Genomic DNA, 19,491 nt, shown 5'->3' on the forward strand with positions numbered 1-19,491 from the left:
GCCGTGGGCACGCTCGTAGCAAGTGCCCTTGCACTTTTGCTGCCTTGCCGCTTGCTTCATGTTTTTAATTTGCCAAACATGGAGTGAAGCAGGAAGACATCAATGATGAAAGAAGTGTGAGCTGGAAACAAAGCACAAAGCCGAGTAACGCTGGAGGAGCATTTGTTCCCCTCCAGCCAAAGCCAGCAGGAAAAATGGAAAGGAGTGAAAGGTGCTTGTGACTTTATGTTTAAAAGAAAACCTTTTTGCCACTCAGCATACACCAAAGGTTCTTCACAACAAAAAAGCCCCTGTAAGCAGTGTAAAAACTCCCCTAACCAAACCATTCGGAAGGAAGCTATGTAGTGTGGTTACAAACACTTTTGGGCAAATCTAGCTCTCCTACTTGCTGTGTAACTTTGGACAGGTTCTTTATGCTTTCTGACTCTCGGTTTTCTCATCTGTAAAATGGGAATAATCACATCTGTACCTTCTTTATAAGATTGTTGTCAGGATTAAATAACTTAATATCTATTTTATTATAAGTATATAAAACTTAACAGTGCCTGGTATAGAATAAAGGCTCATGTAGTCTCTTTCAGATTTATGATTAGGCTGACTTAATTAAGAGCAGTATTGAAAAGCAGAACATAGTTACAGATCTAACAACATGGTGTAATGGCCTGAGCTTGAATTTTGAGATTCAATCCTAGCTCCAACACTTACTGGTTTTGTGAATTTAAACAAATCACTTCATTTCTCTGAACCTGAGTTTCTCCCTCTATAAAATAAGGATGGTAATACCTTAGCAGGGCCCGCTTTGAAGAAAGCACCCAACACCGTACCCAGCAGAGAGCAGCAGACACTTAACACTTTTTTTGTTTGTTTTAGTGCTGTGGTTCTCAGCCACATTCAAATCACCTGGTAGTTTTTTTTTTTTGTTTTTTTTTTTAAAGCATGACTATCTAAGCCTCATCCCCAGAGAGTGTGATTTAATAGGTCCAAGGTGGGGCTTGGACATTGGTATTTTCTAAAGCTTCCTGAGGAGATTCTTAGAAGCAGCCAAGAACTACTCCCAAGCAGAGGATGTTACATGCTGGTTTGGGGTTTTGGGGGGCAGGGGAGTTAATCTGTCCCCCAAGAGACTGGCCAGGATAGCAGGGACTCTGGGCACAGTCAAACATTCAATACACCTGCAGCTAAGCCCTTGATAAGAAATGTGTGGCTGAGGAACTGCATTCCATTTTCTTCTGAGGAAAAGTATTCAAAGAGTCTTTTTAAGAGTCTTGAACTGGAAAGGTGGTAAGAAGGTTAGCCTAAGCCTCACACATAAAATATGGGCACTCCCAGTAGGTCAGGGATTTATATCTGGGGGTAATTCCAGGGTTTTGTCCTCCCAAGAGATATAAATTGAGGCCTTGAGAGTTTAATGTGGGGGCGAACAACGTGTTCCCATAATGACACCTTACAAACCCAGGGCTCTGCTAATGCCCAGGGATAGAAAAGCATCATCTGTAATAGTAGGGGGGTGGCCTGGGGGTGTATTCTGGTCTCTGTACTTAGGTTTCCAAGATCCAAGGCGAGGTCATCGAAAACCTTCTTTCTCCCCATAGGTTTATGGTATTAGTTACCCAATAAAAGTTGGGTTAATTTTACAACCCAAGTAAAATTTAAGCCAAAAAGGCTTCAGCATTACTCTAGGATTTATGAAAGTAAACATGTGGAGTGCTAGCAGGATTGTGCAACATTAAAATTTCAATGTCTTTATGTCAGGTATATGATATATTCATTTATATGTGTACTTAACGTTTAAGTTTTTAAAAGCTTTGCAATACAAACTATTTCGGGGACTCAACCGAAGATACTTCACCCATCTCCACCTTTAAAATGACTGTTTTAATTAACGAAGAGTAGAAAGCAGCAGAAAACAAGCAACCTATCAGATTTCTTTTTCACTTGGTGTGCTGCCATACTGGCTTTCTAGACTCCCACCCCAAACCGCGAAGTGGGGAAGTGCAACGCCACAGTACAGACCGCAGTCCATTGTGTAGATACTGGAGAATAACTATATATTATCTCCACAGCTCAAAAAATCTTTTGCATTTTGTGATGGGATTGTCATGACTTTCACTTGTTGGGTGGAGAGGTCAGTTATCATCTCCAGCTTGTAAATAAATAACAAAACCGTGGCTCAGAGGTCTCAGACAGCTTGCCTTCCGATGCCCAGATGTGAAACCCAGAAAGAGAATTTTGTCCTCCTGACTTTTGCTCTAAGATATTTTAGTTGAGAAGAAACCAAGGAAGGAAAACGATATTTTGTGGAGATAATGTATTGGGGGGTGGCATGCAGGGTCGAGTTCAGCCCAGGAACATGGTGGGCAGCTAAGCCCTGGAGGAGGGTGTGTGCGGCCTCTGTCCTTTCGAGCTGACCTACCATCTTGGGTCTTCAGCTCCAGCCTTCTATCTCCAGCCCCTTCCCTTGCCACACTGTCACTAATTATGTCACTTTCTGGTGTCCCTGTGTCTTCAAGATAAAATCTACGAACACTCCCTTTTTTGAATTATAATTTTGAGGCAGCAGCATTTTAATAAGACTATTTAAAAAAAAAATTTAGGGAAGCATGGAAAGCAAAGTCTCCATGGACATTTTCTAGATTTCCCTGGATTTAGAGACTCATTTCGAATTCTCCGGCCCAGGCTTTGCCCTGGTCCTCTTTGTGCAGCATGGAGATAATGGATCTTAAGCAGTGAGGAGCCACGTAGCTGGGCTGACCTCGGGTTTCTTTCCAGCTGCACCCCACTTCTTACCCCGGGGAGCCCCCTAATTGACATGTCAGTGGCAGTGGATCTTGCGGCTAATGCGCCCATGCCTTTGTAGCAAATGAAGCAGAAATAATCTGTACTTAAAAAACAAAAAACTGTAGAACATGTGCCCAGATTTCCAACTCATTTCCTCTTAACTCTTATAACTACATCATCTTCCAGCTCACCACCAGCTGCGAAAATAAAAGCATTTTCTCCCGTATTTAAGGATGATTTTGTGCTTCAGGATGATTTTTCTGGAGGTGCAGGAAACTTGACCAACGTGACCAACAGATGTTTTAAGTGATGTTTTTAAAAATTGAGCAAGAGCCCCATTCCTTTGCCCAGTCTTTAGTATACTGTGCCCGACTGTGCCCCCTAGTGACTATTTGGGGCATCGCGCAGTCAGAGACGACAGTGTACCTTGTGGATGTGTCGCATCAGCTCCTGTCTATGCTTTGTTTTTAGAGATGAGTATGAAGAAGATGGATTCTGTCAGCCATACAGAGGGATCGCATGTGCGAGATTTATTGGCAACCGCACCGTCTATATGGAGTCTTTGCACATGCAAGGGGAAATAGAAAATCAGATCACAGGTAGGTTACTCCAGTGAAATTATATTCATCCCTTAAATAACTATTTTTCTCACCAAAAGCTTTATTGAGTTCCCTTCTCGGCAAAGCGTTAGGCCAGGCATGGGGATTGGGATCAGGACCATAAAGAAGCATGAGACATGATCTCTGTGCTCTGGAATTTACATTAAAATAATTTATTGAAGGTTACTCTTAGAGGAAAAGGAAGCTTTGAGAAGTCTCACATTCATTCAGACAGCCAATAAATATTACTGAGTGCTTTCTGCGTGCCAGGAACTGGGGACATGATGGTGTGGTGAATGAGCCAGGTATGTCCCTGCCCTTACAGAGCTTACTGTCTAGAAGCAACATGATGCAGACTGAAAAGGAATGAATTTAGAGTTTAGAATTTTGGACACCAATCCCAGAACTGTCATTACAGTGACTTTGGGGAAACGGCTTACCCTCTAGGAAAATCTCTTTCTTCACCTGTGACATGAGTGATGGGGCAAGATGACCACAGGACTCTTTCTGCTTTAGCTTTCAACATTTTACCCTTCGTGTTTCTTCATTGAAAGTATCCTTTCAATGGAAATCAAATTCCAATCAAACTCATTTTCTAGAACACATGAGTTAGGGGAGTGTAGGCCACCTAGTATGATTGTCCACACCCAGTTCTGGTGGCTGCAGCAGCCCTGTGCTCCTCCCATTTGAGTAGTTATTACGCCTGTGTGCCGAGTGCCTTTCGCCAATCCATTAGTTGCAAGACCTAGCGAATAAAAATACAGGATACCCAGTGACATTGAATTTCAGATAAACAGCAGATAATTGTTTAGTATAAATATGTCCCAAATGTTTATCTGATATTCAAAGGTAGCTGTTGTCTTGTAGTTTACCTGGCAACTCTAGGATTTAGGAGAGGCCAGAACAAACCCAAGGCAGGAACACAGAACAGCAAAAAAAGTCAGAAACTGTGTCCTATGAGGCACATGGAGGAGCTAAGTGATATTTAACCAGGAGAAGCCACTGTGGGAAGCTGTAGTGGCCCTTTGCGGAAGCCCTCAGGCTTTCAAGAGGAAGAGGACTCAAATTCCAAAGACTGGAAGGCAGACTGACGGGGAGGAGCTGTTGAAGGCACATTTTAACCTAATATAAGAATGTATTAATGTACTTTAAGTATTTACAAAAATAAATGGGAATTTTGACATAAATATTTGATAACCCATTTATAATAATTCTCTCTTAGAGATTTTCAGTGGGCATCACCTTACTGGAAAGTATACAGTTTTTTTTTTACAAAAAAAAAATCCATTTAGCTTTGATTAACTCAACATTTCCCAAACTTATTTGACTGTGTAATCCTAATTTCTCAAACACTACTGATACTGCACCAGATCAATGTTCTGAGGAATGTACTTTGAGAAACAGTTTATCAGCAGCCTCATTGGCTGCCTTGTGAGGTATAGGCTCCTTGTCAACGGAGGGAGGTATTCAACGGTAGGCTGGTGCCCTTTTGGTATGTGGATGCCTTACTGGATAAGAAGTTAATCTAAGCAACCACTAATATTTTATGACACACACTGAAACAATGGCACTGTGCTCTTCAAGAACCTCCAGGTAAATTGCCTCATTTTCAGAAGATGGAGTAGAAAATATTCAATCCAGGAAGAAATTAAGCAAATTACCCCAAAGTCCTCCAGCCACTCTTGCCACCTGGCGAGATGCAGAACTAAATCCTGTGCTCAGCCTCTGCCACCAAATAAAGCAAGCTCTGCCCCACAGCTGTCAAATGTTTTGGAAGTTTCACAAAAGTAATAAAAAGTACCAGATGAAACACAACGTTCTGTTGCTTTGTAGTAAAAAATGAAAAATATATTGTACTTTAACCTAATTAATTTTTTTATTAGGAAACAGTGCATATGTAATTTAATCCTGTTTTTTTAACTTTGTAGTCAAAATGATTTTTTTCAAGCCAGTGAAAGTAAGCTGCTTAGACATCTGAAATGAATCTCCTTCCCTCGGCCTTGTCTGTCTCAGCACAGCAGATTCCTCCCCTCGTGTGTTTATATCTGATATCCGGTGACTAGATAACCGGGAAGATAAACCCTAGCCTCTGGGAGTTAATAATCATGTTTGTTTTTCAGCTGCCTTCACCATGATCGGCACTTCCAGTCACTTATCGGATAAGTGTTCTCAGTTCGCCATTCCTTCCCTGTGCCACTACGCCTTCCCATACTGTGACGAAACCTCAGCCGTCCCAAAGCCCCGAGACTTGTGTCGCGATGAATGTGAAATCCTGGAAAACGTCCTGTGTCAAACAGAATACATTTTTGCAAGATCGAATCCCATGATTCTGATGAGGCTGAAACTGCCAAACTGTGAAGATCTCCCGCAGCCAGAGAGCCCAGAAGCTGCAAACTGCATCCGGATAGGAATCCCCATGGCCGATCCTATAAATAAAAGTAAGTGGTTGCTGTCACTAGAATGGTCTGCTATTAAATTTTCTTTTTTAAAGTAAATAGTAACCCTGATCTGTGCTGTTCTAAGGGCCACCAACCCCATGACACAGTGAGAACCAGACCTTGCCCCACAGTAATTATTCACACTGTTGGTTGGATTACTTTCCAGTGGGCTAAGTACTGTGCCTGAGCATCCAGTGGTAGATTACATATAATTATCTTCAAGAAGCTTCATGAAGACAATAACTTAAAAATGTGGGGGCTGTTTTCTGAATAACTTAAACATAGAATTGCCATTTGACCCAGAAGTTCTACTTCTGAGTATATGATCAAAAGAGTTAAAGAACAGGTGTTCAAACAAAAACTCCTATCAGAATGTTTATAGCAACACTATTCCCAATAGCCAAAAAGTGGAAACAACCCAAATGTGTGTCAGTGGATAGGTGGATAAACAAATCATGGTATATCTACACAACGAAATATTATTTATCCATAAAAAAGGAAGGAAATACAGATACATGCTGTGATCTGATGAACCTTGAAAACATTATACTGAGTAAAAGAAGCCAGACACCATTATATGATTCCATTTACATGAAATGTCCATAACAGATGAATCCATAGAGACAAAGCAAATTAGTCATTCCCACGGCTGGCAAGGAGTGACTGCCTAATGGATATGGGGTTTCCTTTTGGGGTGATATAAATGTTCTAGTCCCTAATAAGGGTGAAGGTTGCACAACATTGTGAATGTATGAAATGCATTAATGGTGAATTTTATAGTGTGTGTATTGCACCACAACTTTAAAAATATATGGATTTGCCTCGCTTGTCTACAACGCTCTCAACACTGCCAGACAAAAGGCTGTTCCTCTGCAAATGTACCTTTCACCTAGAATTAATCTCACTGGTAATTTTTTAGTTTCCTTTCGGTAGTTAATACTATTTTATTTGTTAAATAAATTAATGCATCTAAAATGCTTAGGACTCTGCTTAGCATATAGTAAGTGCTCAATAGCATCATTATGACTATTATCATTACCCCTCCGGACTCCTTCAGTTCAACCCAATAGATTCTGCAGTGTTTTTTAAGCTACTGCCCCCGTGGTCACATTCAAGGGCTGCTTCTCAAGGGCGCCCCCTCCATCAGCTCAGAGAGAGCCCTAACTGCTGATAGAAACCCCAAACGCTCAGCCCCATATAACATTGGCTATGAATTACCAACTAGATTCTTTATCACATGATTCATGTCTAAGGCCATCAGTCAGAGTGGAAGGAAAAGTTTGGCCTGAACCTTCCTTGAACCATTCACTAGGAAATTACCCCTGTGCCCCCAGGTCCCATCCTAGTTCCGATTTCTTCTGTGTTCCATTTTAAAATACTCATGGAAAGCTGATTTTTTTTTTCCTGAAGCATAAGCTTTAAATCCTCCCAGGAATGTAACTGCAAGGCAGGCCTTGGGTCCGAGCCCAGCAAGCAGGGAGCCTGCCCTTCGTGGCCCCTGACCAGCAGGGAAGCCTTGGCCACAAGGTTAATTACCGGCCCTCCCCTCCGGAAACTGCTGGCTGGGAGCTCCGGCTTCTCCCCTGTTTGTTTCTAATGGTTTGTGCTTTCTGTACGTGTTTTTCAGATCACAAGTGCTATAACAACACAGGTGTGGACTACCGGGGCACCGTCAGCGTGACCAAATCAGGGCGACAGTGCCAGCCGTGGAATTCCCAGTACCCGCACACGCACACCTTCACCGCCCTGCGTTTCCCAGAGCTGAACGGAGGCCATTCCTACTGCCGCAACCCAGGGAATCAGAAGGAAGCTCCCTGGTGCTTTACCTTGGATGAAAACTTTAAGTCCGATCTCTGTGACATCCCAGCATGTGGTAAATAGAAGTCATTTCCCCTAATGTAGTCAATCACCTTTAAAAGATGCCTAGCCCATCCCGTCATTTGAGAGAATCTTACAAGGGAGACAAAGAAGAATGACAGTGTTTGCATGATCGCAAACCATTTCCAGGGTAGATAATCCTTGCTATTCGTGCATAAAACACCTTGGAAGGTACCAACACACACTCTCAAGGACTAAACTGCTTTTACACCTACAGCCATTGCGCTAGGGGATATGACAGGGACCCAGCTCTCCAGAGGCACAGCGGAGGCAGTTTATCGCAGTCATTATTGTAGAGAAAGATGGTCTGTGCCCAAATGTACCCTTTGAGCACAACAAGTATTAGAAGCAGGAAAAGAACTGTTCTCTGTGCGTCCTTGAGAACACCCACAAGGCAGGATGAATCTGCAGCCATTACTCCGTCACCCAGGGCAAGCTTGGATAAACTGGGTCCTCTGTCTCCTCCATTCATACTGCAGACAAAGTATATAGGTGTCTTGAAAGAAAATGGAATTCCTGAGTCAATTTGCTCCTTTTTCTAGAAAATGTTTAGAGGGCAGGAGAAAGAGAATGAAAATATTGGTGAAAACCTAGAGTTTGGAGCTATTTGGGGACTGATTCATCTTCCTGATCCTAGTTCTTACAGATACTGTCAAGTGGGTTTCTCAGGCATAGTGGGAGAGTCAGGATGTCACTGCCAGGAACCACAGCAAAAGCTACAGGGTGGGGAGTGGGGGGCCAACAAGAAGCAACGGGGCGCTCACATAACACAAGTCTTTTACTAGATGATTAGCCAAGCCACTCATCCAACGATATTTGTTGAGTACCTACTAGGTGCCAAGCACTCACTCATCCGGGCATGGGGAGATGGCAGGGCCCCTAAGGAGGGAGAAGGCATAGCACATCCACAAAGGAGCAGGGGCCACTGGGCTGGAGCAGAGTGAGCAAGAGGGAGAGTGGAAGATTAGGTCAGAAAAGCAACGGGACCCAATCGCTTAAGCTTTTCCCCCTAGCACGTTGGAGAAGTACAAGAGTGTTTTGAACAGAAGAGTGGCATGATCTGACTTACGTGTCTAAAGGATCACTGCGTGTGCTGGGTCAAGACTGGACTGTAGGAAGGATGCAAGAGCAGGAGCAAGGTCACCATTTGGGAAGCTTCTGCGATAATCCGGGGGAGAGATACAGAGGCCTTGCCAGGAGGAGGAGTGGGGGAAGGCATGACAGGTGGGCGGATTCTCGATATGTTTTGAAATTGGAGATAATGGGGCTCACCAATGGACCAAATGTGGGGTATAAAAGAAGGCAGGACTCAGGAGCAGCTCCAGAGCTTCTCCATGGGATTGCCTGGTGCTGAGATGGAGAAAACAATAGGAGGAGCCAGTGTGGTGGGAGCTGGGATTAGGAGTTTGCTTCTGTTCATGCTGAGTTTGAGGCGCCTTTTAGAAATCTGAAAAGAGGTACTGAGGAGGCAGTTGGCTTTCAGAGACTGAATTTCAGGGTCTAGGTCTGGGATGCGATAGACATTTGGGAAATGTCAGCATAGGGACGGCATTTAAGATTATGAGACCAAAGGGAAGAGGAACATACCTGGTTGATGAGAGAAAAGGAAATGTTAGTTCAGGACAGCTGGAGCTGACTTTAGGCTCAGTGGTCAGGCTCAGTACCCTCTAGTCCTAATTAAGTAGTCCCATTAAGTAGTTGTTACTACTTAACTGAATGTCAGCTAGGTGCCAGATCCCATTTGAAATACCCTGTCTCTGTCACTTCATTTAATCTTCATATTCAGCCTCTAACATCCCCATTTTATGGATAGGGAAACTGAGACTCAGTAAGAATTAAGCAGTTTGCCCCAGCTATCATGATTAGAACCCAGGTCAGCCTGATTCCCAAGTCTGTTGGCCCTTTCCACTAAGCATACTCTCTCTTCTAAGAGAAAACAAAATGAATCTGCTTAAAAGCAACATCAGGTAAACAATCAACATATAGTTCATAGTCAAAGCAATTTAAGGGCATGTGTTCTCATGTTTAAGTGCCTGGGTTTGAATCTCAGTTCTTCAGTGAAATAGCTGTGTTCTCAGCCCTCCCAATCTCATTTTTCTCATCAGTAAAACAGAGACAGCAATGATGTTCACCCAGGGTTTATTGTGAGAACAAATGAGTTGTTAACTGAAAATCCCTATGATGTCTGAACATAGTAAATGTTCAATAAATATTACCTATTATAAGTATTATATAATCAATATAGGAAGAGAAATCTATTAAAATTATTATAAATAGTCAACATATGTAAGAGGAATGCTTGCTCACAGCTCAGCAAATATTATTTGAGAGCCCACTGTGGAGCAGAGAGGTTATTAAAAGGAGAATAAAATGTGATTCATGCTTCTGATGTATGTCAGTTACGATGCAGTGCGTATGATACAACAGAAGTTAGCACAAATGTTGTGGATCAAGGAAGGGGAAGAGCTAAAAGATGCCAAAGAGGTCCACAAGAGAAAGTACTAAAAATATTAAAAAGAACCCTAGGGATGAAAACTTGAGAAACTATTATTCTATGATTTCATTCTTAGCTGTCACCTGTTACCATAGTGTCTTTTCTTGCAAAACGGTATTATGGATGGTTGAACATGCCAAGTTTGAGAAAGATGCCTTACCTCTTTTGTGTTGCTGGGCTTTAAACTCCCTTCATATGCAGGATAAAGAACAAATTATGAAGTGAAATCTTGCAGAGCCACACTGATAACGTCAAAGAAAATTATATTGTATTTTTTAATGGTTTGCATTTGATGATTTATGACTTTTTTTGACATGTTATATTTAACATCAATAGGAAAGATTAAAAAAAAATGTAAATTTATAATCATTTACTTAGTTGCCACATCCCTTCACCTAAACCAGGTAAGACATGCGGATCTGTAAGAGGGCCCAGGATAAAAGCAGACTTACTGAGCAACTACTATGCACGGCACAGTGATAGGAGTTTCTATGTGGTTTATTTATGTTCATCTTTATACTGTGACAGATATTATTAACCCTACTTTTGCTGATGAAGAAGCAGAGGCTCAGAAAGCCTCCCCCAAGGTCACCCAGCTAGCAGATGGCAGGTCTGTCTGATTCCGAGCTCATCTTCTTGCTACTCTACTGTGCTATCTAGGATATTGGTGTGTACCCTTCAGAAGACCAAATGAATTGTTTCAAGGAATAAATGCATTGTTCCCTCTACTCTGTGTAAACAGCATTGTCCTTTAGGTGATTTCTGACCCTTAATTTCCAACTAATGCCCATCAGAAGTAGAGAGGTAATATGCCCATAAGCTGGAAGATATGTTGATAATCTGATTCAAGCTCTACTACAATTAGTTTAAGTGAAGCCTATAAATTTTACATAAAAAGTATTGGTTTTCATTTCAATAGTCTTGCTGAGGCATCCAGATCAAATACACATTCTGAGGAATGAAAGAAACCCTTGAAAGGTCTTTTAGACTGTGTAGAAAGGGAGAGATCAGTTACATCTACATATTGTACTGAGTGAGGTTCAGAAGGGCTATAGGACGTGTCTAAATCACACAGCCAACCACTGATGGGGTTGGACCTTGAACTCTCATCTGTCTACACACAGCTCTGACCACACTCTAAGCTCATGCTCTTTTACCAGACACTGTGCTCTCTCCTATTTAAAGATTTTTTCGGAAATAAAGACAAGAGCAACAATATGCTCAACCTCCACCAGGCTGATTCCCATTATAGGATATGACACCAAAAAATGTTCCCTTGCTGATAAAGAAATCTATCCTCGTATTACTCAGCATGTTATTATAGTATTAATCACTACCGTGATGTTGAAAACCCTCAGAACATTTCTTTCCTGAATATATCTGCAGAGGCCACAGTTAAAATTCTGAGCACTGGTTAATTCGCATCATATGAGAGACAAATTTAGATGAAAGTTAAATTTAGAGATGACAAGGCAGTTTTCACCACTTAGAATTTTTTTAAAAGAAAATTTTCATTTTACTTAGGAAGAAAATAGTTCCTCTCGAATTCTTCAAGCCAAGCCACAAACACATCCATTAAAGGAACAGGGAAGCCTTGGCCTGTGACACTAAGAAGCTGCTGAGGGGCCAGTAGCTCCCGAGCGTAAGAATCCGAGAAGAGAGCAGGTCAGCATTGACCCCTTTTGGAGGGAAGGCTCCCCATAACTGCCCCTCAACAGCCCGCCTCTTAACAAAATAATCATAATGACATCCTGCTTTTATAACTTCTTTACTACATTAGGGTTTTCTTTGCTCACTACATCCTCCCAAAAACCATAAAAGATAAACTAGGAATTTCCAGCCATTTTACCATATGAGAAAGCCAAGACCCAGAGAAGTGAGAAGAGTTACCTAAGATCACAAATTAGTCCGTAGGAACCAGGTCTCCTATGTCTAGAACCACTGCTCTTTGTTCTACACCAGTGGTTCTCAACCGGGGGCAATTTTGCCTTCCAGGGAACATTTGCCAATGCTGAAGATATTTTGGTTGTCACAGCTGGGTGGGGTTAGGGATGCTACTGGCATCTGTTGGGTAGAGGCCAGGGATGCCGCTAAACACCCTATACCGCTCAGAACAGCCCACACAAATAATTGTCCAGCCCAAAATGTCAAAAGTGCCAGGGTTGAGGAATTCTTTTCTATACTATACAATTGTAAACTATAGAACAACAATAACATTAAACAGTAATTACCATTTATTGTGTGCTTCCAATGAGTCAAAAACTATGCTAAGAGACCTTTATGCATTATCCTGTGTATAAATAGTTCTATGCCCTTATGAATAGGGTTTTATTATACCCGAGAAGGAAAACTGGAGACTTGGAGAGGTTAAATAACATGTGTCTAGGTCACATGGTTAATAAGAAGTGGACCTAGGACACACACCTGTAGCCAGCCTTTTAAACTATGATTTATGTATCTATCTGACTGTATGTATATGGTTTGTGTGTGTGGAGGTAGGTAGATAGATACGTATTAAGAATAACTTTTCATCTTACAATGAGTTGTAAGCTAGTGGGGCAGATTTAAAATGAATGAGTCCTTCTTCTCCATCCCAAATGAGATGGTGTCTCATGGGACTATTCTTGCATTCTTTAGTTAAGTCAAAGTTAAGGAAATTTCCAAAATCTCCATGGGTTTCTCATTTTCCTACTGATAACTTTGTTTTAGTTTCATGTAAGTAAGGCTAAAAGAAGTATAGGCCTAATTAAATAGAAAATGGGAATGTTTGTTATACTTTCTATAATAAAGGCACTTGAGAACAGTCTGCTGCAGATTGTTTTATCTGTGAACTTTCACTCTAGATCAGAACATAAAATTAAGTACAACCAAATACGGCTGTTGTGAATGCTGGGAATTGGCTTGGCTGGGACTGTATGCCTATGCCCAGAAAGTGCTCGGAGAAAGTGCAAAAAAGGACAAAAGATACAAAAGATAGTTTGGGCAAGACCTGACCTCTCATCCTTCCTATCTTTTCTTTTGAGTCCCAGGCATCTATTAAGAACAATTAGAATGGTTAATGATGTATTCCTACATTCTCAGAAACCAATATATGTTGAGCTTCTACTCAATATGTTGAGTTTCAGACTCTGTGAACAAATTAAATCAGACCATGACCTTGTTGTGTAGCTTACAATCTAGTGAAAGAATCAGATGGGAAAAATATGAATCGCATTAAGTATTGTCATATAGTTTCCAACATTTACGTCTGCTATTATGTGCTTTGCATTTTAATGATGGCTGCTGCTTGTTGAATACTATGCTAAGTTCTATACATCAGCATCTTGCCTAGGACTTAGTTGGTGCTCAATAAAAATGTGTTGAATAAATTAACTTAATCCTCACAACCACAAGATAAAGGTATCATCTTCATTTTACTGGTGGAGAAACTGAGACATTGTTGTTTCTACTGAAGCCAAGATTCAAAAACCATGTCCATAAGGATTTCAGATCCAGTCCTCTGTCTGCTATGCCATAACTACTTAAAGAACAGATTCTAGATCATTTCAAAAGAATAAGCATTCCTTTATCACTTTCCCTTTCCCCCTATTCATTATGAACTTTCTGGGTCTTTGGGACGCTGTCCGTTGGTTTTCTTACTTACAGCTCCAGGGATACGGGAATGGTGCCCCTAGCCACAAAGACATACTCTGAGAGACCCCGGGGTGCTCCACTTAGACTCAGCCATCATGTGGACTAGCTCTCCCAGCAGCTGTACCCAGCTTTCACGGGATTTGCCCTTCTCCCATTAAGTCCCATCTCCTCCCTTCCTGTTAGCCAAAGGTCTCCAGTCTTCCAAATTGGCCATCTTCTCTGAGATGCTGCCTGCAAAGATTCATGCACTATGCCTTCACCTCTAGTCACTGTGGACACCTTCCAAATGAAATATCTTGGATTTGATGGACACTAAATTGATAAAGAAGCATTTTGCGGCCGGGCGCTGTGGCTCACGCCTGTAATCCTAGCTCTTGGGAGGCCGAGGCGGGCGGATTGCTCAAGGTCAGGAGTTCAAAACCAGCCTGAGCAAGAGCGAGACCCCGTCTCTACTATAAATAGAAAGAAATTAATTGGCCAACTGATATATATATAAAAAATTAGCCGGGCATGGTGGCGCATGCCTGTAGTCCCAGCTACCCGGGAGGCTGAGGCAGAAGGATCACTCGAGCCCAGGAGTTTGAGGTTGCTGTGAGCTAGGCTGACGCCATGGCACTCACTCTAGCCTGGGCAACAAAGCGAGACTCTGTCTCAAAAAAAAAAAAAAAAAAAAAGAAGCATTTTGCTTAAGTTCTTTCCAAATGACTACTAGACGCATCTCCCAGAGTTACCAATGCACTGTAGTATCATTCCTTTTCCACGCAGCTCTGGGGTGGAGCTGTGGGAACTGTTGATTTCTCTAGGAGTTCCTTTTGCAATGATCTGGCTATTTTACTTTGGCTGTATTCTACCAAGTGACTTATGTTCTTTCTCTCTTTCTCACTAATTAAGATCCCCTATCTGTTTCTTTCCTGATTTGTATAGGGGAGGCAGAATCCCAATTGTGTTGGTGTTTTATTTTACACTTGACCAAGTCCTAAGGCCATGTGTCTACCCCCAGGCATGCCAGGGCATCTGTTTCTTCTCTAAGTTAAGATTTCTCCCTCTACCAAACAAACAGGACTTCCAAGCAGCACGTTGTTTTTGCTCCTAAACCAGCTTCCCCTAAGAGTACCCACTGATAAGAGAAGTAGTGAACTATTTCGCTCCATTTGGAGTTTTCATACCTGGCCTATTGCTTTTGTATTTTCTTTTAAGTCCTTGGCTTGCAACAATTTGCCAAAGGGCACATTGCCCAGTTTTGTGCCTGAATAGCCCTGACTTGTCCCATAACCTTACAAACACCTGCCGTGGGCTCTGCTTTGTCACAAACCATTTTCTACAACGTGGTGGTTTACAGTTCAGGGCAAGGCAGATGTTTTCCAGATTGCGAACACTGCAGTTTTTAACTCACTCTGTCAGCAGCCTTCTCCCATGTTTCATAGAAGACCTCTTGTAAGGCAATTTGTCTTTCAGCCATTTCTTCAAACTAAAATTGAACATTACAGTGAATTGGACGGTGGGGAGGGGTGAGAGAGGAAGGAATAGAGCACTGCTTCGTATAGTTTGAAGCTTACCGGAAGAGTTATTTTTATGCTACAGAGATTTTTAAGATGTGCTTTAGTTTCCAGTCTTTATACATTTTCAACAAAGTAAAGAACAACAGTGACCCAAAACGTATAGCTAAGTCATGTTCCATAAACATCTTTAACCATAAAATAATTTTCTCTCAAAGTGTTTTTTTTTAATTGCCCCTAGTATATACTGAGTCATTTACCCAGTGTGTAAGCTGCTCTAGCTGCTCTTTTGAAAGTTCTTAACTCTTTGGGGTTACCCCCATGCCAATAATAAATGCTCATTGGCATCTTAACCCTTTACTGACAGAATTCTGTTATAATACCGCAATGATTGTTGCTATTGGCCTTGCAACAAAGTTTTTTTACAGTCAAAGCTTTGGCAGGAAACACATGGCACAAGCAAACAGATGAACTGAAGGGAATTTTATAAAGAAATTACTTAGAAAGGTGTTGGCAGAATTAGGGAAAACCAGTAACAAAAAATGCAAGACCAGAAACTAGCAGGCATGGGAAGTATTACCATCCTAGATCAGTTACCTTACCCTGTAGAGTATAGCTGAGGTTGAAGAGAGGGCTGTCCAGTGCATGCTGTGGCCTTTGATAGAGGGACACAGTCAACCCTTGCCAACCCAGCAAGGAGGAAGCCAGGGGAACAACTACGTAATACTCTTTTCTTGCCCTCCATCTCCTACCAATGACTCCTATTGGCTGAACTTAACTAGAAGCCAGAGGTCAAGGGCACCCATTGATACTGTCCATAGAGGTCAGCTTCAGCAAAGAGCTGAGTTTAAAAGGGGGGGGGGTTATGAAACTGCATCTAGTGGGCTGAGGACACTCAGGGAAAAAGTCATCCCTGACTTTAAATTGCTTTATAAGAGTCAAAAGTTCAGTAGGGGCCTAAGTAAGTTATGTCAACTCAGTATATAAAATCAGAGAACATTGGGAGTAACCATAGAACACATCCAGCCTCTACTTGAACATTCCCAGACATCTCCAGAGACAGGGAAACCTTTCCACTCCAAAGTGGTTACTGAGTGGTTCTCACCGCTCAAAAATTCTGCTTTTATAAGCTAGAAACCCAAACTTGTATGGGAAATCTGATTTTTTCTAATGTTGACTATTAATTCAAATTTCTAAAAAACCTAATAAATAACAAGTCTATGGACTAGATCCAGTTTTTAACCTCTGGGTAATTTCTCATACAAATTTGAAGACATTTTTCACATCCTTCACTTGGTTTTCTCTTTGGTCTAAAAAGCACGTAGTTCCTCCTACTTTTTCTTACCCAATCTCCTCCTCCTCTGGATGTTTCTTGCTCTTTCAAAACACTTCTTTAAAATGTGGGACATAGAATGGAAGACACCCTTCTGTGTTTTTTAACCAGAGCAGACAGAAGAGGACCATGATGTTCTTGATCATTACTCGGTATTGCCAATGAACGCTATTATGTTGCTGTGAGCACCATATATGAAATTTTTGGAACAATTTTATCATGCTGTTGCTGAGTCCAATGGAGCCTTCAAGTTTCCACTGAAATTTCTTAATATTCTTTTGGGTTTTTTTTTTTTTGGTTACATGAATAATTATTTAGTAGGTTTCTCTAATCATGGATTTTATAAGCAAAGTTTTTAACCTAACTGCAAGTTATATTTATTTGTAAAACTTCAAATTGCTGGTTTGGGTTCATTATTATAGCCTATTGTATATGATCCCATAAAGTTTTATTCTATACCTAAATAGTTAGGTATCTTTCCTAGATTCATGCCATTTTGAAGTTTGCTAAACATGTTATCATTGGTGATATGTTGAACAAGCAGCTTCTCCCAAGCAGAGAGACAGTTTGATAGTGATTTGCTGATTATTAAGTAAAAGCATATGATCAATTACAAATCCAGCTAATCATACTATTATCCAAGCCCTCCATCTTGTCCATAATATCATGAGTCACTTGATCAAATGTTTTGCTAAAGTTTAAATGTGCTTGGTTTACAACTCTATAGTAACCCCATCAGTAAAGTAAAATGAAAGATTTAATTTTATACAACCTATTAAATTTTGGCACCTAAAGATTAGCCTGATTAAAAAGCGGGCAAAGGACTCGAATAAACATTTCTCTGAAGAAGATATACAAATGGCCAAGGAGGGTTTGAAAAGATGCTCAACATCACTAATAATTAGAGAAATGCAAGTCAAAACCCCAAAGAGATACTACCTCACACACTATCAAAAAAATAGAAAATAACAAGAGTTAGTGAAGATGTGGAGAAATTGGAACAATTGTACACTGTTGTGAGAATGTAAAATGGTACACCTGCTATGGAAAACAGTAGAGAAATTCCTCAAAAAATTAAAAATAGAATTATGTCATCCATGTATTTTTGGATAAATACTTCTGAGTATTTATCCAAAAGAACTGAAAGCAGGGTGTCAAAGAGATATGTTCACACCCATGTTCATTGCAGCATTATTCACAGTGGCCACAAGGTGGAAGCATCCCAAATACCCATTAATGGATGAATGAATAAAGGCAACATGGTATATACATACAATGGAATATTATTCAGTCTTCAAAAAGAAGGAAATTCTATCACATGCTGCAACATAAGGAGCCTTGAAGACATTATACTAAGTGAAATAAGCTGTCACAGAATGATCCACACTGTATAATCCACCTATATAAATTATCTATAATATTCAAATTCATAAAAACAGGAAGTAGAATGGTGGGTGCCAGGGCTGAGAGAAGGGGGAAATGAGGAGTTATGCAATGGGTATAGAGTTTCAGTTTTGCAAAATAAAGTCATTCTGGAGATTGGTGGCATAGCAACATGAATATAATATACTTAACATTACTGAATTGTACAATTAAAAATGGTTAAGATGATAAATTCTAAACTTTTTTTAATTATTAATAAAAAGATTAGCCCAACTCTTTTCTTTTATAAAGGGGAAAACTGAAGCCCTGAGAGTTTATAGAAACTTTTAGTGAACTTACATGGATTCCAGTTACTAACATGTTTCACAAATAAGTTACTGCCCCTAACTTATTGTAGTTTTCTGCAGAGAGAAATTCAAATCACTGTATACAGCCTGTTCAGCGTTTTTTAAAGAATTCGTTTGAGAATACATATAAGGCAATAGATCATCTACTTAATATTTCCATCATCATCAAGCCAGGAGCGATGCCTAGACCCAGCATGCCAACCAAGGTCTAATTATCACTCTCTTTCTTTTGGCTTCCAGGCATATGCTTAAATATCACTGGTGCAGGCCCCTATCTGCAACAGACCTGCTTATTTTATAGTTTCCAAATAATAAATGGTAGTGCTTCCTATTTGATTTCTATGTTTTTTAATTTTTTCAGACAAGATCGCAATTTGAACTTGTTTAATTTCCTTTGAATTCTAAGGTACTACAAGATTTCCTCCCACCTTTGCCATATTTAAAATGAGAATGTTTTCCTGTTTTAACTCATAACCCAGATGATGTTTCACTTTATAAAAGGTACCTCTTGAATAAGAAATCATGATTACCTTGCTTTAAGCTTCAGGAATCTTTTCTCTATTATATTTAATTACTAATCAAAGTATTGAATATCATTGTAAAAATAAAATAGGAATGTCAGATGTGAACTGTGATACCAAATTGTTGATTTTCAAAAGGAAATTAATCATGTGATCTGGGCTAAATTGTTAGTTTCAAAAATCCTGAGTATTTAACTTGATGTAACTAATAGGTGCATTTAACTTTTAAACAGTTATTCCAAAGTACTAAAAATCTTTGCCATTCCAATTTCCAGTCAATTTTCTCTGCAATGCATTGGAGGTGTCCATTTCCCTTTAAAATGAATAGCAAGAATAATTTCTATTGTTCCAATATGATTTTTTAAAATAGTATAAGCCCCACCAGATATTAGTCCTCATTGAAAGGGAACTTGGAATCTTAAAGAGAATGTTGAAAAACAATTCCATGTAATATTGTAGGGTAATTTTTATTAGTAATGTGATTTAAAACACATAGAAGCATTGAAAGGTAGACAGGCTTGCATTCCAGCCCAAACTCTACTACTTTCCGGCTTTCTATTTATTCTTTCGCAGCCTCAGTTTCTCAACATG

General features: G+C 40.4%; 1 protein-coding gene across 1 annotated transcript in view; it reads left to right on the forward strand.

The window, feature by feature from the left end:
* The window catches only part of ROR1 (receptor tyrosine kinase like orphan receptor 1), a 372,449-nt gene that overhangs the window by 331,009 nt on the left and 21,949 nt on the right, over window positions 1-19,491 (forward strand). The window contains exons 5-7 of the mRNA XM_012767125.2: window positions 3,250-3,377; window positions 5,498-5,815; window positions 7,443-7,688. Coding sequence (XP_012622579.1) covers window positions 3,250-3,377; window positions 5,498-5,815; window positions 7,443-7,688 — 692 coding nt within the window. The remainder of the gene's footprint in view (window positions 1-3,249; window positions 3,378-5,497; window positions 5,816-7,442; window positions 7,689-19,491) is intronic.

This window comes from Microcebus murinus, chromosome 2, assembly GCF_040939455.1.
Source record: "Microcebus murinus isolate Inina chromosome 2, M.murinus_Inina_mat1.0, whole genome shotgun sequence".
NCBI classification, from domain to species: Eukaryota; Metazoa; Chordata; class Mammalia; order Primates; family Cheirogaleidae; genus Microcebus; species Microcebus murinus.